Consider the following 24,242-nt stretch of genomic DNA (forward strand, 5'->3'; position numbering starts at 1 on the left):
AGCTCAGTCTCCCACTGGTAGCTACAACACTATATTAATAGTATTCTAGCAGAGCATTCCCAACCATTGCAGGATGATAAATAAGTTTTGGAAGTTGCTTCCTATACTTTCTACAGGAAAGAGAGAAAGGAATGGGGAAATTAGCCACTATCCACTTTTATCAACTAAGAACATATGCAATGATGGAAGAGCTGATCTGCTGCAATGAAATATTTCTGAAGCTCTCTGATTTTCCAGCATCTGGTGCAATAGTGTGAGACATGGCATGAGAAGATAGAAATGTTGAATATGCAAAAACAAAACAAAACAAAACAACAACAACATTCCCACCATTCCCAAATAAGGTCCACAAGATGATCTTGGGATTACAAATTGCACTGTGGCCACCCAGAATTTTTGACAAAAAATAAATGGGCAGCATTCATAATCAAATAACTCTAGATAAATAACCATGCAGTGGAATGGAGGGATAATGGCTTCAGAACATTTGGGAAGTTTGGGAAGTCAGATTACTAACTGGGGCTAGCCATAGGGGGCATACCATGCCCCTATTGAAGCAGCTCCACTGGCTCCCAAACAGTTTCTCTATGAACTGGTGCAGGCCTTGAGATCTGCTGGGGAGGCCCTTCTCTTGGTCCCACCACCGTCACAGGCTTGTTTGGTGGGGATGCAATATAGGGCCTTCTTGGTGGTGGCTTCTCAGCTGTGAAATGCCCTTCCTAGAGAGATTAGATTAGCCCCAAATCTCCAAATCTTCCGTTCGAGCCTAAAAGCATCGCTGTTTACACAGGCCTTTGACATGGTGTAATGTACTATGGTCATGTGATGACGTCGACCATTGTTATTCGTCACTTTAGCTCGTGTTTGAAGAAACCCAATGACCCACAAGAATGACTGTTTTAGATTTTTTTTAAATTTTATTGATTGATGTTGTCTATTGTTTGTATTCAGTCAAATTATGTATTGTTTTGATGATATGTAATTCTATTTTATGTGTGGCACTTTGAGTGCTTTGGGCCCTTTGGGGAGATGGTAGCGGGGCACAAAGTTTATTTATTTATTTATAAACTTGCAAAAGTTAGGAGAATGATCACTATGTGTAATGAAGGAGAAAGACAGGATGCCGATATATTTTCATTTACATCGTACAGGGTTTCTTTTTGACACTACCATGTCTCGGCAATCAGGTTTACTTGGATTACATTGAGGGGCAATGATACTGGACACACCTGAAAGTTGCTCCAATTTAAATAATAACCCTTGCTTTTGACTGTATGTGTTCGGAACCTAAAACAATGGAACCTTGCATATTATGCAGACATTATTATAATGTTGATTTCCTGAATTAAAATGTCTGTGCCAAAGCAGAGTTTATCTTATGAGGTTATCCCAAAACAGAGTCCAACCAACTGATCTCTGGTTAGGGATAAAAGGTCATTGAGTTGTCTATATTACTGAATTGCCGCTAGTTGAGATAACAAATTCAATAGAAATAGTTGAAATTGCCACTAAACATCAGACTTCATCACCAATAAGTGATGAAAGAGTAGTAAAAGAATAGCATATTTCAAGTTGCCTGCTTTCCCTGATCACTGACTGAAATAAATAGAAGTTTACAAAACATCTGACATTGGTTAATTTGTATTACCAGGATGAGGAAGTAGTTAAGGAGCAGGTAGATTTCTCTAAAATGGTCAACATTTTTCTGAGATAAAAATGGTTCTAGAGATTCTTAATCTATCTGTGTATAAAATAAAAGTCAAAATATGAACTTATCTATTTTCACATATGGTTTCCATATCCAGTGAGCTGTACCATGGCCACCGATTATGTATCTGGACTAAACTTGGCATATACATATCATGACTAACTTTAAGTACTGGCAAGGTTTGTGGGGGGTTGGCACAGGAGCATGGGGGCTGTAGTTCATTCACATCCAGAAAGGCCTGTGAATCTCACGAACATAGAAAAATATTTATTGGCAGGATCCACCACAATCTTTCAGAAGGTAAACATAACATTTTCCAGGACATAGCAGTCAAATACATACCGGTACCCACCAAGTAATTTCTGATGACTACACATTTCAGTCAAAAATTTGTACCCCAAAACCTGAGTTGACTTATCCACAGGTGACTGTAAGTACTGTACCCTAACGCTCATCAAAGAAAGGAACCATCACTGAGTAGACTGGCAAAATGTGCACCAACTTCCTTAACTTCATCCTTCATCCTCCATAGTGCTGCTTATTTATTTTTTTGAATGCCTGGATGGGGCAGTATTGGTGCTTTCCTGTTTCTACGGCAGAACCTTTTGGAACTCTTTATAGTCTACTTGGGAGTTTCATATTCTTGCATAATTTTGTGCCATCTATATATTTAGCTATTAGCTATTCCCCCTTGATTCTAGTTGGATTTGCTGATAAATAAAATATCCCTAGTCCTCTAGGCCAGTGGTTCCCAACCTTTTTTTGACCAGGGACCACTTGACCAGGGATCACTCTCCCACATTAGGACCAAAAGGGCTGCGAATCAGTTTTTGGTCAACTTTAGATTTGGTTCGGTTATCCGGGGTGCTAATTTAGAAAATTGCATTGGATAGACCACATCAGCTCTAGTTTCTGATACAGAATATATGCCATCCAGTAGTCGCCATCTGCTCACCCACTGAAAACCATATTTAATAATATAGTAGTAATCATTCGTGGGTAGTCAGTCTCTCCTGTCCCAACATCCCTGTTGCCTGAGCACTATAAGAGGGCTTGCGAGACCAGTCACTCTCGTTGCCGCGTGCTTTCAAGGCAATGGTGTAGTAATGGTGAGGTTGCAGACCACATTCTTGTTCTTGTGGACCACTGGTGGTCCATGGACCACAGGTTGGGAATCACTGCTCTACGGAATGATCCTCAACTTATCTACAGATCATATCAAAATCTGCACTTTTCATCCTCAAGCTCACCCTTGACTTATAAATGAGATCAATTTATACACAAGTATATATGGTAATGTTGACTGTGTCTAATCTCTAAGGATTACAAAGAAGGAAAACATTCCCAATGGAGGCAGATGAAATGTAATTATGGCTAAAATACTAATAGATTAAGATAAAACTATTGGAAGTAGGGCAAAATCTAAAAGAATTTATCAAAGGTTAATGTAAGGAAAAGTATTGAAAACGTTGTGTGAAAATATAGAGGTTTTATATAGCAAGCAACACTGAGGTTCCACTGGCTTGTGGAAGTACTATATATTCCGGCGTATAAGACGAGCCCCAACTTTTCCAGTTAAAATATAGTTTGGGATATACTCACCGTATAAGACTACCCCTCTTCCAACACACACCAAATAATTTTTTTAAAAGCATCAGATTTGATTTCAGTATGGCAATATTACTGTACCTCCTTCTTTGCCTCTCAGATCTTGCACATGCGCACCTGCACCACTTCACTGCAGTCTTCAGGAGCGAGATCTGAGAGGCAGAGGATGCGGTACGGTAATAGGATACAAGGGCGGGCCAGACGGTAAAAGAGTTGTGTTTTTCTGGGCCCAGAGCCACTCTATCTCTTTTTTCCATACTCTGGGTGCCCCGGACGCCTGCAGCTTGCTCTGCCCTTCATTTACACCTTCCCGGTGAGGTGCCCCTTCACCTCACCATCGGGACCGCATTAAGTCCACAAATCCTGATGAATGGATTTTCTTCTACCATACTTGTACAGCGTCGCCCTTAATGCTTTCATACAGTCACTGCATACGGCAGGGATGTGGCCACTGGCATTTTTGAGCTCCCCCCACAATATACAGCAACTACAGATTCTCCAATCCGGATTGGAAGTTTCAGCACCTGCTCTATAAGACGACTCACACCGTATAAGACTACTCCCTCATATAAGACGACTCCCATACATAAGGTTACTCCAGTGTATAAGGCTACCCCCATGTATACGACTACTCCTGCATATAAGACGACTCCCGAGTATAAGACGACCTCAGACTTTTGAGAAGATTTTCTTGGGTTAAAAAGTAGTCTTATATGCCAGAATATATGATATTCCAGTTGAAATATCATGAGAAACAACCTAGTAATATTCAGGTAATGCCAGAAAGTGGACATGATTCACTACTATTATAAATACGTAAATGTTTATTAGGCTGGGATAATTACATTTGAACTGGGCGAGAATATTCTTACACTGAAAATATTAATAAGCAATACAAGCAACACTTACAATTTTTTGAAGAGAGAGTGGTTCAGTAGAAATGACAGTGCTGGTTTCAAAATATAACCTTTTAAAGAAGGCTTCTGCAACAAACATCTCAAGCCAAAGAGATGGAATGGAAGACACAAAGGCTTTTAATTCCTCTGCTGAAAAATCTGAAGAGGATTGAGAGATAAGAAAACTTTGAACCAGGAATGTGTAAAATGTGGTTTTCCAGATGTCGTTGGGCTACAACCCCTATTTAACATTGACAATGGGAAGTGATCTCGGGAAATGTGCTCCAACCAAATCTGGAGATCAACCTGTTTCTTTAGGTGGATGGAACAGGAAAAAAATAATCTATGTTCATATTCCTATGGCGTCTGTCCAGTTCATCATTATTTCTAAATTATTAGGATTACTAAACCTGTTAAGTTAGAAAAGTTAATAAAGACAAAAAAAGTTAACTGATGACACCTTACAGATTTTTAAGATTAAAGTAGACAAAATATAAGGCAAATGACATCAGTAAAATGGAGTGTATAAAACTAAACTGTCATGATTTTTCAAGGGAGTGGTATATTAATTCAGGAAATTAATATACCACTCAAATGGGGACACTAGGAGAGAGTATTCATACAATTCTGCTGATATCAAATATATATTTTTAAAATCTGATAATAATAATAATAATAATAATAATAATGATAAATCTTTATTTGTACCCCGCCACCATCTCCCCAGAGGGGTTTGGGGCAGCTCACAGAAGCACTCCAAGTGCCACATGCAGACAACGATACATAAGCACAACCACAAAGACACAAGTACAATCAACAGCACATAAAAAACTCATCAAAATCACAAAAATTTGAAAACCATAAAATTCCTAAAAAGCAGTGGAACCTGCGAGCCAGCTATCTATCATAACAATAAATCAAAATGTGGGCCAGTACTATCAATAACCAATAGTATAAACCATTAGGAGTATCTTCCCAATTAGCTCAACTTTTGACAGCCACTATTTTTGAAAATGCAGTTGTCATATATGTGTTATTCGCAAAATGAATTTCCAACAATTACTGTGTTAGTTCGAAAATGAGTGATAAAAATCTTGACATAACTCTGGCCTATAACAATAGATTTGTTTGCTGTGCTATCATTTACTTAAATACGATTGCAGCAATGTCAATGCCCAGAGCAGGGCTTAGTATTCCATTTTTTTAAAAAGAAATCTTAACATGAGCAATCTTATGAAACAAACACTCTTAAAGCAAATATGGATGAAATTGTTACTCTGGGAACTTGCTATAGAGCAGGGGTCCTCAAACTAAGGCCCGGGGGCCGGATATGGCCCTCCAAGGTCATTTACCTGGCCCTCACTTAGGGTCAACCAAAGTCTGAAATGACCTGAAAGCAAATAACAACAACAACAACAATCCTATCTCATTAGCCAAAAGGAGGCCCATACATCTGACTTAAAAATGACTCATAGTTAAGAACAAGGTGAGATAACAAGAAGTGAGAGAAATCTACCCCTAGGAAGGGAAGTTCACTCCTGGAAGTGTTGTCATGAGGAAAAGGTGTCTCAACTGAACCTATCTCATCAATCCTTATTTCCACAACAAGCTAATGTTTTCAAAATCTAATTATCATAGGTACAGGAAGTGAGGGGAAATTTTCTGAACAGGGGCACTGATAGCAAAACAAACAGCACGGGGGGGGGGGGGGAGGTTAATCCTTCCCTATACTATCCCAGGCTTTACTGATAGAAGCCCCTTACTAACTGGTACCACAAATTATATCTGAATGCAAGGATTCATCTTTAAGCTTGTGTAAGTATTAATCATGAATTTGTTTCAGGTTGAAAGGTTATAATTTACAAAAAACAAAAAACAAAAAACCCAAAAACAAAACTGCTTGATTGCTCATTTGAACTTTCCTAAGTAATGAATTACTTACTTGTACCACATATATTATGTTTGTTAAAAATGTCTTTTGGACAATGGGCAATTATAGTCTATTCAATACTTTACTCTCATTTGCATTACATTGCAATATAAGAGAATACTGACCAGGCAAGCATCTTACTAAACCAAAGGAAGAAGACTATGGACAGGTAATAATGAAAATCAAAGGATTTTGAGATGGGATTGAAAAAAAGAGCAGAGTTGAAAATGACAAGAACTGCAAGGGAGTTAAGTTTTATACAATTTAACATCAGAAGCCAAACATTTCGGTACATGTCTTAAGTGTGTATCCAAAGACTGAAACACTTTATATCTGTGCTAACAAGATTGATTTGTGAAGCTTGCACATGAAAAAATATATATTTTGTCTTACCATCACATGAAATGGCAATATAAGATGCAAGATCATCTGCTACAGGAGGCAACATATTCCTGTCCATCATGAATCCAGAAAGAATCCAGTATTCCACTACTGTACTCAAAATTCCATTAAGTAGTTCAACTACCTCATGTTTGAAGATCTGGAAAAGATTGCAATCTTTGTTCTATCAAGACTTGTACTAACGAATTCAGATTTTAACAAAAATCAAGAGAGAGTACTATTCCTACTAAGTACAGCCGCAAGAATGGTGCTGGCAAAAGAATGGAAAGCAGGAACAATCCCTAACACAGATATATGGATAACTAAAGTGTTAGAAATAGTGAAAATGGACTCCTTATCACAAAGATTAGAGAATACAAAAAAGAAGACGAATTGGTCCGGACTCCAAGATTATTGTAAAGGAGAAAATATACCACTGATGATAGACCTGTCCAACGTCTAAACAGTGATCAAACAAGAAGAGGCCTCGGAAAACAGAAGATACTAAAGAAGGGGAAAATTTAAAGATCAGATGAAGTTTGGGAAGTCAACGTTTTATTTTTAAAGTACCCATCCCCTCCCCCATCTTTCCCTCCCCCTCCCCACCCCTCACATCTGCCCCCCACCACCCCATTCCCTCCCCTTCTCCACCCCCTAAACTCCCCCCCCTTTCTACCCTATACCCCTATATCCCCAACCCCCTTTTTTTTACTTGCATTGTAAAATCTTTTATAAATAATAATAATAAAAAGACTTGTACTGACAATCAAATTTACCACAATCTGTTCAGTATGCGGTTTTAGCATTTGCTGATTGGCTTTGGTGACAGTGAGCTCTCTCTCCTGTCTTTGGCAATGTCACAAGCATAGCTTCTTTTTCAAAAAACAGTTGACCATTTCTTAATTTGGCCTTGTCACAGTTCTGGTGTGCAGGAGCAGCCGCAGCCAATGAAAGAAAGCTCTGCTGGTTGCTGCCAATTCAGGCTGTTCAAAAGTGCCTGGAGATGTCAGCAGTGCTAATCTTGGAGACTTCTATCTCCCAATTCGGAAAAAAAGAAGGGGAATACAATTTGAACATGCCACCATTTGACTGAGCTGCAGACCAGATCTTCTTCCTTGACAGACTGAGAACTGAATAATGAGCAGTTATTCCATAGCTCAGTTGATATGTTCTGCTCTGGTTTTCAACCCAATTCTTGTGTACTTGGTGTAGAGGTTTAAATCTTCCATCACAATGGGAATGATTCCTCACCGTCACCACTTTGTATGGATCAGTATGGTGGGGAAGGGATATGGCCAAACTTTAAATGCTGTGAGTTTTTCTATTGAAGGGTCAATAGTGAATTAGTCCAAGTGCTGCTACTGGGCAGAGAGAAAACTTGTAGTTAAGTCAAAATAAAACAATGTTGTGTTTAACTCACAAAGGCATCCCTATCATGGCAAGATTTATTCACAGGTGTTTTGACATTGCCTTCTGCTTTGGCTGAGTGTGTGATTTAAGAGTCTTAGAGATGGAAGGAACCACAAGGGCCCCCTGGCATGCAGAAATTTACACGAAAATACTCTTAAATAGAACTGTCTATGAAGAATGGCATTACAGCTATATCCTAGGACCACAACATTGTCATTTTCTCCTGTTATGATTTAAACCTCAATGAGCTCTAATCACTACAATGTGTTGTCTCTAGCAAGAAAATAGCAGTGGGAAATTAGTTTTCACGAAAAGAGAAACTGTGGGGCTTCTATTACCTCTCTATCTGCCCTAAGTTAAATTAGCCAAACAGTTGGATCTTAGATCTGTATGTGCCTTTAAAATCTTAACCATCAATGTACCCATACAATAGAATCCGTTTTATCTTTCTACAGAACAAGAGAATGTATGCATTATTTTACAAGATATATAGGTATTTCTGAGAGAAAAAACAAAGCAGAAAGAGATTTTTTGGTTTTCTTTCATTTTTGTGTTAATCACTTACATTATTGGTCTTGAACTTTTCTTTACAGGAATTTGTGATCCAGTCTACAAGAATATTTATCTGCTTGGTTAAAAGCATCGACTCACTCCCTAACCAGAAGGTCTTTTGAAGAACAGTCTCTGGCATTGTCTGCAGATGTTGTGAATCAACTCCTTCATACAAACTGCAAAAAGAAAAAAAATATGCTTATCTAGAAATATATTTTATTTTATTACAAGGATACTAAACACAAAGCATACATTCTGCAAAGTTTGTCAGGTGACATTACAGAGAAATCTATTATTTATTGACAAATGACAAAATAAAAATTCTGACCACATTTGAATCTCATAAGTAGTAACCTTGTTTAAAATGTGCTAGATTACTTCTACACATAGAAAATGAAGGATCAAAAACCTAAAACCAGAGGGAGGAAAAAGAGAAAAAGCAAGGAAGAGGAAAACAGGTAAAGATGATTAAGATCCTGCTACTTTTACCTCCCTAATCACATGGTCCATTCTGCTATCAGATGCCCAGGAGGGATTCTGCTCACTTGTTATACCTTGGTACTACAATTTAAAATACATTCTGGTATTATCAGTAAAACTCAGAAGCATGTTTATCCTGAAAGGTGGGATCTACATAATTGTAATGAATAAAAATGTTATAACTTTCTGTCATTACCTCAATCTAGTTAAAGTGTAGTAATGGAATTATTCTATAATATATTAGGAAAAAATATTTGGTGTATACCATTTATTAAAGAGGAAAAAATAAACTGCAATCATATTAAACATTTACACATAAAAAAAAACCCAATCCCTCCTGTAAACAAAATCAAAATAGCTTTCATAAGCAAAGCAGGGAATCCTGTAATAAAATGTGAAGAAAATTATTAAGACAGAAATGTTTTACACCTTTATTTTTTAAGTATATTGAGACAGGGCAAAACATGGCTGTAAGAAATAGGCAAGAACTATTTGCTTATACAGAACTTTCTTAATCAAAACACACCTTCTTGTTAATGTCAGCACTTCAGCTTGGAACAAATTCAGGAAAAATCTAAGCAGACTTTTGTGAAATGTTTTCTCCTCATTCATGGTTTCTGAAACAGGGACTGAATGAAAAATACTTTTGCAGTAAAGGCACGACCTTGGGAGAAGCACAAATATTCACAGTTCGAATCAGATTAGTTAGAAGGATATGGCATCAAATGGAATACAACCTCATAACATGAAAACTGGTACATTTATCCCCTGTGATCTGCATTAAGCCCCTTTTAAATCTACTTAGCCCAGTAGCCATAATGTGGTAAAGAGTTCCATACAATTAAAATACAGAAATTACATGTTGCCCTGTTTATGTACCCAATAGAAAGGTCTCTTCTCCTACCGTACAAGTGTCTCCATCAGAGGCCATGTTCCCTTCATGGAAACAGGACACTGAAGAACTTCCAGATAATATCTCAACATGGAAGGTGACTTCCAAGGAGGAGCATGCTGGAGCAGAGTGTAAAGGATATGAAAAAACTGAGCAGAAAGTGCAGGGTCTGAATTTCCCTGTAATCAAACATAAATAAGTATAAGTCTCATACTCTCTTGAAACTTAAATCTATTGGTCATGAAACTAGAATTGTCAAATTATTTTAGGAAAAGCACTCCCTCACCAAATGTGTTTCTGAACTTCACTGACTATATCACAGAAGCAGTTTATTGTTTACCCAGCTTTCGTCCATAACATAACCCAAGGATTCTAGGCAATCTTTTTGCTTTTATAATTCAGATCTAGCATGCAGGAAAACAAAGGAAGATTACAGTTTGTTGGTGCTCCCTGTATTTATTCCAAGTCACCCTTCCCTCAGTTTTAAATTGGTGGGTGGAAACCCAGTATATATATTAATATTAAGATGAGAGAAAAACCGGATTCTGCAACACACACTACAATCAAGGTATGACCAATGCTCAGAAATCATAAGAATTATTTACAAAACATCTAGAGGTTAACTTAGGCATGGGCAAACTTGGGCACTCCAGGTGTTTGGGACTTCACCTCCCATAATTCCTAACAGCCTTAGGCCCTTTCTTTTTCTCCTCAGTCACTTAAGCGGCTGAGGGGGGAAAGGAAAGGGCCTGAGGCTGTTAGGAATTGTGGGAGTTGGGAGTCCAAAATACCTGGAGGGTCCAGGTTTGCCCATGTACAGGTTCACCAGATTGCCTCTTTTTGTATAAGACATCATTCCTACCTGTAGTAGATGACCTAGAAGAGAATGAAGAAATTTGGCAGGAGGAATGGGATCTCTCCCAGAGAGGAATTCGGTGACTGCAATGGGAAATAACTGGTCATCTACAAGCTCTTCAATTATCCCGTTTTCTCTTCTAGAATAGCGAGTATTTTTCACCTAGGAAATAAAAGACCTCTATAAATTATTACTGGGAAGTTATTCTTATTGGGTCTAAACAGAAATCAGCTAGTGTTGTTTACAAAATATTAGAGCATAAGTGGTGAACAGTAACAGTAAGGAGGTTCCGGCTGCCCATCAGGGGCAAAGCAAGCTTGTCAGTCCCTTGTCAGGCAACATCAAGTATACTGGGGGTGGGATGGGAGCCTCCAATCCCAATCCTTACCCTTTACTGCTTTTTTCTGTGCACCTCCCCTCCCTGAATCAGGGCCGCAGTGGCACAGCTGGTTAAACCGCTAAGCTGCAAAACTTGCTGACCAGAAGGTCGGTGGTTCGAACCTGCGGGATGGGGTGAGCTCCCGTTGTTAGCCCCAGCTTCTGCCAACCTAGCAGTTTGAAAACATCAATAGATACCACTTCGGCGGGAAGGTAAGGGCAATCCATGCAGCCATGCAGCCACATTAACTGGAAGGCATCTACGGACAATGCCAGCTCTTTGCCTTAGAAATGGAGATGAGAACCACCTCCCAGAGTCAGTCAGACTTGACTAGACTCAATTTCAAGGGAAAAACTTTATCTTTTACACCTCCCTGAAGTTTATTTCATAACTTCTCTATAGAAAAAGGACAAAAGAGGAATATGAATGGAGAAGGGTATGTGTAGAATCTATGTGTAGGATGTACTATTCTGATTAATTGGAGGGCAAGCAACCTGAGGCTGAATGTTACTCACTTCAGTGAGTGGCTTTTACTGAATTCTTGTGCACCAGAGATTCCATTACTATGTATTAGGGGATTCATACAAGTTTATTAATTGAATCCACTAATCTTATATCCATATAATATTTCTTTCTAAATTACAAACTGTATTCCTTCAGTTTTAGATTATGATCAAATGTATCATGGCAAGGAGTATTACAAGAGTCTTTCCGTCTGATACAACTAAGAAAATGTGGGTGCTGTTATCATGTTAGTATGTTTGCTATCTGAAACTATTATATAGTTAACAATCTTTTAAAAAACAAAACAAAAAAACCCCAAAACCCTGATATCTAATTATTTGGGAATCCAGATTAATTCAAGGAGATTTCTTTAAAAATAAAAATAATTTTAATGTATTCGGTTAAAATTTTAATGTATTCGGTTAAAAAGGCCCCAACACTAATTTTTACCACAACAAGCGTATCATGATAAAAAAGCAGAAGTACATTTAAACGTACCAATATTGACTGAATCTGTTAGCTAGAAAGCTTTCCTATATTAATTTTTGTACTGAAAGTACCACAAATAGGAAAATTACCACATTGAAATCAAATCTGATGTTTTAATTTTTATTTGGTGTGCGTTGGAAGACAGGTAGTGTTATATGGCAAGTATATCCCAAACTCTATATTTCAACTAGAAAAGTCAGGGGTCATCTTATATGCCAGAAAAATACGGTATATGAATGGCCTTTGTAGGAATACTAGATTCACATACTTGGAGTTTCAGGATTATAATCTCAAGGCCAAACTGTGAGAAACTGAATGCAAATCTCTCATAAAAAAGAATTGGCTTAAACCTCAAAAGATTATCAATACTAGTTTGCAGATGTATTCCAGTACTATCTTATTTTACATTTAGGATCTGTGTAACCATCATAATAAATAAAGAGTAGCAATAGTAGCAAATTACCATGAATTATTCATTAAATACAGTAGAGTCTCGCTTATCTGACATAAACAGGCCAGCAAAATGAAGAATAAATAAAAATGTAAGATAATATGGAGTCTCCTACTGTTACCACCCGACACGGCACTAGACACCTAGAATACTAGACTCAAAGGGTTAAGGAAAGGCAATGCCGCGGGCTAGAGCGACCCAGCAGGAAGTGCCTGGATACAGAAGTGGAGTGTGGAAATCACAAAGGAGGGAAGATGCTTCCACTGCTGGTTCTGCCTCTTTCCCACCTTTCCTCCCTCCTCCTCCTCGTCATGCCTTTTTCACTTATTGGGAATGGAGAGAAAGTTGGGGAGCGTTCCTTTAATTGAAGGGGAAATGCTGGAGGAAAAGGGGCACATTGGATAAGAGCTTCGAATAAGCAAGGGTTGGATAAGTGAGACTCTACTGTACTGTGGAACTCCTTTCAGAATTCTGAAATCTATAAAAGGTAGATATGCTGCACAAGTAGATACACTACACAGATAGTTGCCCCATGCTATTGTCTCGGAAGTGATCCAAAGGACAGATATAGAATATTGTACATAGCAATTTCTACTGCTATGTAAATATTTCAACATGAGCAGAACTGACTTCTCTGGATTATGGTAACTATCCAGTACACACAGTTATAACTGCTTATAATTTATGATTCACAGTTTATATAGCAAACAAACCTGGGGGCCACATTTTTTAAAAGAACAACCCTTTATAGGGGAAGCAAGACCACATCCAATTACTGTTTGTAGGAGTAAAATATGGGACAGTTTGTAAATCAATATACAAGTGTGACTAAAAGCTGTATGCAATATTCCCATGCACATCAGGATTTTATTTTTTAGATTCCTCACCTTAATACAGCTTCCTCAGGTTCTCAAAACAGTCACTCCCTACAATCTTTGATTCTGCTGAGCAGCATTTGCACAAGTACAAGATTTGTACAGGTGGAATCATTGGGAAAGCATTAGCCTCTTTAGGTTCTACATGAAAACCTGATTGGTTAGTCATCTCCATTTTCTCCCTCTTGTCTTAGTATTTACATGTGGAAGAAACAGTTAAGGACATCTGAGCTCCAGTGGGGAACTGGAATTATTCAAGCACCCTCTTTCCTCTCCCTCTTTCCACACCCTATGGCACAAGCCTTACCTCTTTTCTGCAACCATTCATCTGGTCTATTTGAGTGTATTTGCTTAGCATTGCCTGTAAATTAAAAGCAAATCAGTGAGTTTATAAAGGGAATGTGATTGGATTACTGACAGTTTGTCAATCAATGCAGATTGATATTCATCTGATGCCATTGTATATATTGTCAGTTAAAAAGTCAAATCCAATGTGTAAATAACGTATTTCTGTTAAGAACTTTAACAGCAAACTCAATAGACCCTCCTCCTCTCTTGTTAAAACAAATACATCACTCCCACAATTCCCTTATTTTGCTATATCTCTTGCAGCTGGAATGGCCTTTAATTCAGTTGCCAAATGGACAGATGTGACAGAATCTGATTTGTTCAACTGAATATTCATTTATCATCACTGTTTTCTTCTAATAAGGTCTAAAATAGCTCATATGAGACACAAGGGATAATAGAAAAATCCTATACAGATAACGATTAGGTTGGGGAAGATGCTTTTGCCTAAGCCATGCAATAAAGCAGCTGGTTTAGCGGCTGTAGTCTTGTAGGAGATCACCATCCAGACCAAATCATTCCTATACATAACAACATGTTCTGATTAGGCAGATCTATACAAACACAGAAAAAGTAACTAAGCATTATTTGCCAGCTATCGTTAGTTCCACATTCAACTAGGTCTCTCTAGAAGTTCATGAACTTCTCATTGGACATCAGCATCGATTTTTAAAAACTTCATCTATTTTGTAACAGTTGTGTTAAAGTCTGTCATTCCATGCACTACAGCAAAAGGGGAAAAAAGTCATATTGTACAATGCACATTCTCAAAGCCAATTAAAAATGTATTCCACATTGCATTCTTCATTGTAAAAAAGAACTCGAGACTATCTCTACTCTTTTACTGAATGCAATGATGAGAAACTTGTATTTACCACTTGTTTTTTCCTAATTAGAATTAATGAACGCTAATTTACTTTAGTGATTAAGCTTGTCTGTAAAGACTATTTGGTATCAGTTAATAATCTCTCCAATAATGACAATCATTTTAAGTCAGGAAATGCTTCTTTTAAAAAGGCAAGAGCATATATCCTTGTTAGAGTGTTTTTTGTGTTTCTGGTTCTAGTTTTTGTGATGCATCTCCCACAATCCTTCATTATTTGCTATGCTGTCTAGAAGGTCATCCAAGATATAAGTATAAAACAACTAAAGGGAAAAATTTGTCGACTCTTGCACTAACAAAGATTTTTGACCCATAGCATTCACTTTAATAAAAACACACCATACTTAGATAATCTGATGCTTATCCAGGATCATAAACTTTCATTAAAAAGAAAGAACAAAACACAAAGCAGAAGTTTCTTCTGTTAAATTTCAGCAATTCCCCCCTTCTTCCACATTATAGCCCCATGATATTCAAGGTAGCCCTCAATACCTTAGAAAGCCTTATGAGGAATGTAAGGAGGGAAGTAAAGGTCAAACAGAGGGATAAAGATAACATTCTTTAGCTTGGACATGTCACACATCGGTTGGGATCCCGTCAAGCTTTATGTTTGCAGAAGGGGAGAGGATTCTAATTTTATTCCCTTCAATTGTAGCCTTATGTGTTACAACCAATACCATCTTACAGGGTTTCCTGCCCTTCAAGGGCAACTATACAAGTTGTGCAGAAGGCTAGAAGTGAGAGAAAGAAAAGGCTTGCCTGTTCCATAAGCAGAATTACAATTGCAGGAGTGAGGATCAAAGCCAAAATATAGATTTTTCAAATAATTCTTCATATTTTCACTATATCTGCACTTCAACAAACAAAAACCAGTAACAGGCATAATATTTTCATCTTATCAATACTAACTATATAGTTGCTGGTCAATTTGTGATAGGCAAATCCCCCCTACCCCCATTTTATAATGCTGTAAATATAGTAGGCTTTTTACCGGTTGAAAATATATATGTTTTATGATTTCACTTCTCATTTTGGCACAGTGTATGTCAGTCATGATTTCTTTGAATTCGTGTTCTTTCTGAAGACTGTTTTCCTGGTATTTTTCAAGATCATATCTAATTTCATTCTGTGTGATAACATAATGCATATTACTGTCCATGCAAATATAGAGACACAACACAGAACACAAATTTAGAGCAACCTACAGACATTCATATACAAGGGTTTCTATGTAATGTACTGTTTACAACGTGTGCTAAAGCAGGACATGCATTCTAAAATATATAAAAGGGTTATATATAAAAGTACCAAAATGTCTTTTCACATACTGATATACCTAACTAAGCTGCAGATACAGATTTTGAATACACTAAATCAGCAATCTTGGCATATATCAGGATATTCATGAGCAGCATACATTCACAAGCAGCCCATGGCAGTTGCTTCACTCCTATCTTCATGTACCTAAACAAACCAGGAACCTGGACTTAATCATGGCCTCTGGCAATTCATGAGCTGGCTAAGGGCTTCTAAACAAGTAAAGGTCTTCTGTACAAGCTAGTTTCAAAATGAGGCATTCGATGCTTTCAATGCCATACGTATTAAGTAGAATGTGATGCAAGATTGTTTCAAGTGTTATTTTTTTCTAAAATGTTAACGATCTTGCATCACAACCCTCCTAGGAGGACCTCAGGCTGGACACAAACTGACACCTATCTTTAAAAACATAGAATATACACAAGATTTTTAGCATTTAAAATATACTTGCCTTTAAGAGATAAGTCTCTAAATAGCGAACAGGATAGCATGGAGCTCCGAAGACTTTTTCACTTTCTTGATTTAATGTTGCGTTATTAGTTAACACATGAGTTATATTCTTTGGCGAACTTATTGCTGCATGTATAGTGGCTTTCCCTGCTTCTAGAACCCTGAAAAATGGAACAGTCAAGAACAAATATTACATATGTATATTTTAAATGATTGTTTATATATCTGAACCACAAAGGCTCCTACACAGTTTGATGGATCTGGACCTTTATGGTCCAACTTACAATACTCATGGGGTTGGGGAGGGGGATTTATATCAGAGAATGTTGGGAATAATAGTCCACCCACATCAACAGAACCATATAATTCCCACCTACGACTGAAGGCTTGGCTCTCCTCTCAACCAATCAAATGGCTCAGCCTACTTGCCAGAATGCATCTCCCAACATGCTTACCCCACTGCTAGGCAGGCTGGGAGTTGCACCTCAAGATGAAGGATAAGCTGACTAACTGGTTGTAAAGACAGCCATAAGTTGCAGCCAGGATAGATCTGGGGCTGATGGGAATTGAAGCCTGAACAAATCTGGGGCTTATGAGAGTTGCAGCCAGTCAGATATGGGTTTGATGGGTGTTTCAGAGGACAAGAACCAAATGGAGTAGAGCCACTAGGTTTGCCACGAGTGCCTATATCACCACATTGTGGTCAGTATCTGAGGGACAGAGAACCTTACTGCTTTGTGTTTCATTATGGTGAATAAGTCTGTTTATTTAATCACATTAGGTGTTTGTGGAATACATTTGAAAACATAGTACAAATCACTCCAAAAACAAACACAGTACAATTATGGCCTGCATGTGAGGCAACCAAGTAACATGATCAGCAAACTTAGAAATGAGCAGGAAATGCCGAGCTGTAACCTGAAGAGGCCATTAGATAGTTGCCATGGAGTCCTAGATTAGCCAGGTGTCGTCCCTCCCTGAGGGACAAAGAAAGGGCTGCTTTACCTTTCAGTATGGTGAAAGAACCATCCCTACATTTATAAATCGAGTAATTATTTTACTAATAAATACCATTACAAAATGCAAACCTGGATAATGCCGGATACATAGACTAGTCACCAATGAAGCTTTGAACGTGAATTCAAAGTCTATAGGGAAACAGTGCAGTCTTAATGCACAGGTGTAGTATGTGCAAAGAACTCATATGAGTACCCTAACTGCTGCCTTTGGCACATGCTGCAGCTTCCAAAAATAGGACACACTTTCTATACCTCTGCTATAGGCCAGCACACTGCTTAATTGCTAGGGATCAAGGCACGGTCTTCCAATGTTACTGTTCTGAACCCAGTACTATATTTTGTTCCAGTCACAACCCCCACCTTCACCCTACCCTTAGGATACTATGCTGTAGAGTGAATATCACATTTTATAAACATGGCAATGATATCTGTGTTAGAAAGAAAATGACACACAATCAGTTATGCTGAGTACTATTTATGTAGCTGCAGGGGTAGAAAGACTCCTTTCTGCTTGCAGAAGGAGAGTTGAAAAGCACTTCACCACTAACAGCAATCATTGTTTTCTTTACGCCAAGATTATCTCTACTTAAAGAAAACACTTTTAGAGCAGCCCTAAGGCAGAACTGTTGTGGACCTGGGCAACTGAGGTGAAAAAAACCACCACAATGCTAATATAAACCAAATCAAAGAATCGTTATCATTTATTGCTTCAGTTTCGAGGTTTCATCCTACCTTATCAACGAATCTTTTTGTTTATCACCTCTCATAACAAGGAGAACTTTCCATCTGTGGAAGGCCCCTGCAGCACCAGAGCATGTCAGCTCTTCGCGCCATCTTTTAGGTGCAGATTGCATTTGAGGTGAATAATGGGAGCCTTTTTCAATTTTATATCCCCATTCGTAAGTTGTTTCATCAAGCCATCTGCCACTTTCAGCACTATTAATTATGTAGTCCTTGGTTAGTATCCACTTTCCTGGAAAGCAAATGAACTGTCATCCACAAAAGAATTTTCTGCAGACTAACTCCAATCAAATGAAGACCAAATATGCAAGTTAATAACAATCTCTGTTAAAGCATCTAGTAGCAATTTTATTGTATTTTTACAACACCAAAATCAACATTTTCTAGGAAGTTAAGGTATTTACTCCACATCATTATGAAATATGTCTTTTTTTCAAGTAAGAATACCTCAATTAAAAAGATGTCTATTTTGTACAATACTTTAATGCCTATATGTTGTTATTTTTATGGTACAGTGCTATGCATCTCCACTCTGAAGTACTGCATTCAATAAGATTTGCTCCTAGTTATCTCTGCATCATTTTAAGGTATTAAAGTATATTTCATTAGTTGCAAACTAAAGAACACTATGTAGAAGTAAACTTAAACACAAAATCGACATAGAATTTGCAGGTAAGGAAAGAAAGTGACTGAAACTAAACATTTAACATATTTCTGATATATTCTTCTACGCTTCCAAAACATCATTCTTCAGCCCAAAACACAGCAGATACTCATATTAACTTCAATACATGAGTCACAAAATTCTACTAAATCTCTATAGGCTTGGCAAACATTACATTTTATAACACATTATTTTGTAGCAGCAGTTTCTGCCTCTAATAGCCTATGCTGATTTCTTTTCAATCAGAAACATGACCTGTATTTATTATTCTAGCCATTACGTAACCTTAATACTATCATCTTTTTTTTCTTCTCACAAATCATTTTTACAATGCTTTCAGAATACAATGCCAGTAACATCATGCCCTCTATACAGAATGACAGCATATTTAATAGTAAAGCAACTAAAATTCTGATCCTAATCAATTTCACAACACAGTAGAACAGATTGTGCCACTGCACAGCAGCATTTTACCAGATGGTACTTCCATAGGTGCAAGCCTCAGATGACAGCAATCATGGGAAGGCTGGGAGGAGGGAGAAAGGTACTTTCGGTCCCTTTGTTTAAGAACCATTGCCCTGCATTTGTGTTTCATGGGGAAAGGGCTCCATGGTACAAAGGCATACTATCACAAATGTTTAGATATAACAATTACTTATTGTAGTGTGTGTGTGTGTATGTGTGTGTGTGTGTGTGTGTGTATATATATATATATATATATAAATGATTTTCATTCAGATAACATCTACTAGGAAAGAGTTGCAACAAACTTCTAAGGCTCTAATGCATCAGAAAAAAGAGGCATTTTTTGCTTCTGAGAAAATTTATATTATAAATAACATGTACCAGATCTCAGTTCAGATCCCATGCTTTAACAATAGGGGAATAAGCCCACATGACTCACTCATTCCTTTCTGTATGATAAAAAATCTTTATTTTCAGAACTAGCTAAAATTATCCAGGACATCTGGACTCAAGAAACTACACTTTGCTATAGATGTGGTTAGTTAGAACAGGAGCCTAGAACACAAGACTGGTTACATGTCACTAAAACAGAAGCTTTTAATGTATTCCTTTTATGCACAGAAGAATGGCAAGTGCACACAACTAAGACACAGGCAGGCTAAATTGGATAGTGCTAATTCACAAATTAGGATTCTTATTGAAATCAGGCCATCATATGGATTAGTGAAAATGTCAGGAAGGGGGAAGTTTGGCATCATTTATTTTTACATTACTAACAACAACAACTTTATTTATATCCCGCCCCATCTCCCTGAAGGGACTCGAGGCGCTTTGCAAAGCAACACAGTACAAAGTAAAACACATAAAATATACAACAAAAATGTCAAGTAACAAAATTACAACAACCAGACTTTAACATATAACACATCAATTATAATGAAATTACAATAAAACACAACAATAACTTGCAACTAAAAACAGATTATACAAACCAGGTTTACTATCCCAGCCACAAAACAGATTTAAGAGTCAATATTAAAATGTCAGGTTAAAACTTCCTTTTAGGTCATCCACTGTAGATGGCACGTCAACCATTTTAAAAGGTCTGCTTTAATAGTCATGTCTTCAACTCCCTCCTGAAAGATTGAAGTGGGAGGCCTGCCTAATTTCCCTGGGGAGGACGTTCCAAAGTTGGGGGCCCCCACTGAGAAGGCCCTCTCCCTTGTCCCCACCATGGACGGGGATAGGAGTGGGACCAAGAGTAGCCCCCTCCCGTGCAGATTCATGGGGTGATGTGGTCACATAGATAGGCTGGACCTGAACAGTGTAGAGCTTTGTAGGTAAAACCTGCACTTTGAATTGGGATTGGAAACCTATAGGTAGCCAGTGGAGCTGCTTTAACGGGGGCATGATGTGCTCCCTATCGCTAGCCCCAGTCAGTAGCTTGGCTGCCGATCTTTGTACAAGTTGTAATTTCTGAGCCATCTTCAAATGCAGCCCCATGTAGAGTGCGCTACAGTAATCCATTCGAGATGTAACTAAGGCATGAACCACTATGGCCAGATCTGGCTTTTTGAGGTACAGGCGTAGTTCACGCACAAACCTTAGCTGTGCAAAAACCCTCCCGGCCACCACTGATATCTGGGCCTCTAGGGTCAACACTGAGTCCAGGAGGACCCCCAAAACTGTGAACCTGTGTCCTCAAGGAGGAGTGTAACCCCATTGAGAACAGGTTGACACCCTATACCCCGACAGGAGGACCTGTCTTGTCTGGATTTAGTTTCAGCTTGTTAGCCCTCATCCAGCCCATCACAGCTGCCAAACACCGGTCCAGGATCCAGGGAGCTTCCTTGGATTTCGGTAGAAAAGTGTAATAGAGCTGGGTCATCTGCATACAGATGACACTGAACTCCAAAACTCCGGATGACCTCACCCAGCTGTTTCACGTAAGACTACACTTTCTCTAGCTAAAAAGAGAGGCAGGAAAATGGAGAGCAGTGAATTGTCTCTACTGAACACCTCTGGTTTCAAACAGACCCCTCAACCTCTGAGGATGCCTGCCATGGATATGGGCGAAACGTCAGGAGAGAATGCTTTTGGAACATGGCCATACAGCCCGGAAAACTCACAGCAACCCAATGATTCCAGCCATGAAAGCCTTTGACAACAAAATGATGAAGACATTTTTACTTGTTGCAATCTGCTTATATGAGTAAAGGAGCACTGTTAAGGGATTGTTTTTTGCCTTCTTGAAAGACATGCAACTATGGACTCATGGAAAAGTTTTAACCGTTATTACAACGTACACCCAAAGTATATAACCAATGCATTCCTGCTCAGTTTCCTCTTAACTTATATATAGGCACTGAAGAAATTTCTCAACTTCAAATATGGATTGTTGTATATACACATTCTGTTTTGCTGCAGTTTGCCAAGTGTAGTCAGCTACTGCTAAATTAACTTTCTAATTTACTTAAGAAAACAATTCATCAAAAACCAAGGCTCTTTTTTTTGCTTTTGAAGCTTTTTATTTCTTCCCGCTGATCAGTCTGCTAGAGCCTCAGAAGGCAACGTATAACAGATAATGTTCTTTAAAAAAACAATTTAAAACTGTCTTTTAAAAATTAGTTTTTAAAACATACAAGACTGCACACTCATTCTGATTTAAGGTACTGAAAACTGTACAAAAAAGTGCATTCTTGGCTGCTTGCCAGCATCTCAAATGGGATGGCGCCAATTTGACTTCCCTTGGGAGGGAATTCTACAACCAAGGTCTTGCTACTGAAAAAGCCCTGTTTCCTGTATTCATCAGCTTAGGCTCTCATTACTAAAACAACCTTCCCTATTATTCCTCAACTTAAAATCAGATTAATAGCTCTGTGTTTCCGTGAAATCTCAGTCTTGCCATAGAATCACCACGTGACTATAGAATATTATACTCACCTGCTGCACATGCTGCCAAAAACTTTTCACTCTTGCAAGGCTGTTTCGCTATAAGGTGAGTGCAATTTCTGTATTCCTAAAAAAAAGGAACACATAACTGTCACTAAAAATTTCACACTTATCTTAAAGAAACCAGGCAATAAGTTGACTTCAAATTAGAAACATACTATTGACAAAAACATAAAAAAATCTGCTTCATGCACTTCAATCTATTCCGATTAATACAATATCTCCAAAAGTACCCAAATATATTTTGTATTAATTATTATCATTACCTCAGTGTCGTGAAAAATACTTTCAAGTTTCAGAATCAATTCAACCAGGATCTTCTTTTCTTGGTTCTTAAATCCAGTTAGCTGGATTATCCTCGGTTGCAGCATGCCGTTCTCCATCTGTTTAGAAAGGAGATGCACAATAATAGTCACACAAAACATGAAAGTATGCTTGAGGCATCAGTCATAAGAAAATTTATGCACTTCTGTAGTAATTCTATTGGAGGCTTTTGAATCAGACCTAGAAGGCAAAATAAAATTCCTTTCCAGGATTTAAACCTTCTTTCCAGGACTAGCAGAATTACATTTCTATCCACAAGCCATATCCAATACAGGCAATTCCCGAGTTACAAACATCCGACTAACAAACTACTCACAGTTAAGAACAGGGGTGAGACAACAAGAAGTGAGAGAAATCTATCCCAGGAAGGGAAATTTACTCCTGAAAGAGTTATTATGGGGAAAAGGTGTCTCCACTGAAGCTTTATCACCAACCTTTGTTTCCACAACAAGCCAATGTTTTCAAAATGCAATTATCACACGGACAGAAAGTGAGGGGAAATCTTCTGAACAGGGGTGCAGACAGTCAAACAAACACCACAGGCTTCCCTATGCTATTCAAGGCTAAACAAATGTATATTTTGGCTGGCGTTACACTTTCAAAATGTACCTGTTTTGACTTACAAATTCAACTTAAAAACAAACTTCCGGAACCTATCTTGTTGGTAACTTGGGGATTACGTGTCTTGGATTCAATCAACACTTAACTCTTATTAGAGTAGACCCAATGAATGTTAATCATAATGAATTCCCATGGAGCGCAATCTAAAACTGGACCTACACCACAATAAACAAGAGATTCAAGAGCACAATCTTAATTCCCATAGATGGCGCAAGGTCAACAAAAATGCTTCCGAGTCCAGTTACTCTCAATTTAGGAAAGACTACCCTGGCCTAACTTTGTGACATCATAGTTCCACAAAGACTGGAAAAGGTCTTCTGGACAGAATCAAACACAAGGACCATCTAGTCCAACGTGATGACATGCAGGAATACATGGCCATCCATCCTCTGCTTTAAAACCTCCAAAGGAGGAGGCTCCACAACATTCTGAGTCAGCATATTCCACTTCCCAATAACTCTTACAGTCAGGAAGTTCTTGGGTGGATCTCTTTTCCTCTACTCTGAATCCTTTGCTCCATGTCTTAGTCTTTGGAGCAGCAGGAAAGAAGTCATGTCTATCTTAATCCTTTAAAATATTTAAACATGGCAATCATGTTTAACCTTCTCTTCTCCAGGCTAAAAGTATACAGTTCCCTACGCTGCTCCTAATACACCATGATTTCCAAACCTTTGATCACCTTGGTTGGTCGTTTTTGGACACATTTCAGCTTGTTAATATCCTTCTTGAATTGTGGTGCTTGGAATTGGACACAGTAGTCCAGGTGAGGTCTGACTAAAGCAGACTAAAGTGATAATATTACTTCCCTCACTCTTGACACTATACTCCTATTGATACAGCCTAGAATTGTATTGGACTTTTAAGCTGCTGCATCATGCCCTTGACGCATGTTCAGCTAGTGATCTACTAAGACTCCTACATCCCATTCATATGTACTATTTTCAACTCTACTGAGGTCGAGCATGACACCCCCCAGATCAAATTATTAATAAACTATAGTTGGAGCTGCAGTAGAGGAAGCTGAGGAGCGTGGAAGCCCAGAGCCTT

At 38.2% G+C, this 24,242-nt stretch overlaps 1 protein-coding gene across 2 annotated transcripts in view; it reads right to left on the bottom strand.

Moving 5' to 3' along the window:
• The window catches only part of SLF1 (SMC5-SMC6 complex localization factor 1), a 39,029-nt gene that overhangs the window by 9,903 nt on the left and 4,884 nt on the right, over positions 1–24,242 (bottom strand). For both annotated transcript variants that reach the window (XM_060761789.2, XM_067464542.1), the window contains exons 2-13: positions 22,517–22,633; positions 22,242–22,317; positions 18,161–18,401; positions 16,411–16,570; positions 15,634–15,768; positions 13,719–13,772; positions 10,720–10,875; positions 9,870–10,036; positions 9,492–9,629; positions 8,499–8,661; positions 6,536–6,683; positions 4,226–4,371 (exon numbers count right to left, since the gene is read on the bottom strand). In XM_060761789.2, coding sequence (XP_060617772.2) covers positions 4,226–4,371; positions 6,536–6,683; positions 8,499–8,661; positions 9,492–9,629; positions 9,870–10,036; positions 10,720–10,875; positions 13,719–13,772; positions 15,634–15,768; positions 16,411–16,570; positions 18,161–18,401; positions 22,242–22,317; positions 22,517–22,633 — 1,701 coding nt within the window. The remainder of the gene's footprint in view (positions 1–4,225; positions 4,372–6,535; positions 6,684–8,498; positions 8,662–9,491; positions 9,630–9,869; positions 10,037–10,719; positions 10,876–13,718; positions 13,773–15,633; positions 15,769–16,410; positions 16,571–18,160; positions 18,402–22,241; positions 22,318–22,516; positions 22,634–24,242) is intronic.

Source organism: Anolis sagrei, chromosome 2, assembly GCF_037176765.1.
Source record: "Anolis sagrei isolate rAnoSag1 chromosome 2, rAnoSag1.mat, whole genome shotgun sequence".
NCBI lineage: Eukaryota > Metazoa > Chordata > Lepidosauria > Squamata > Dactyloidae > Anolis > Anolis sagrei.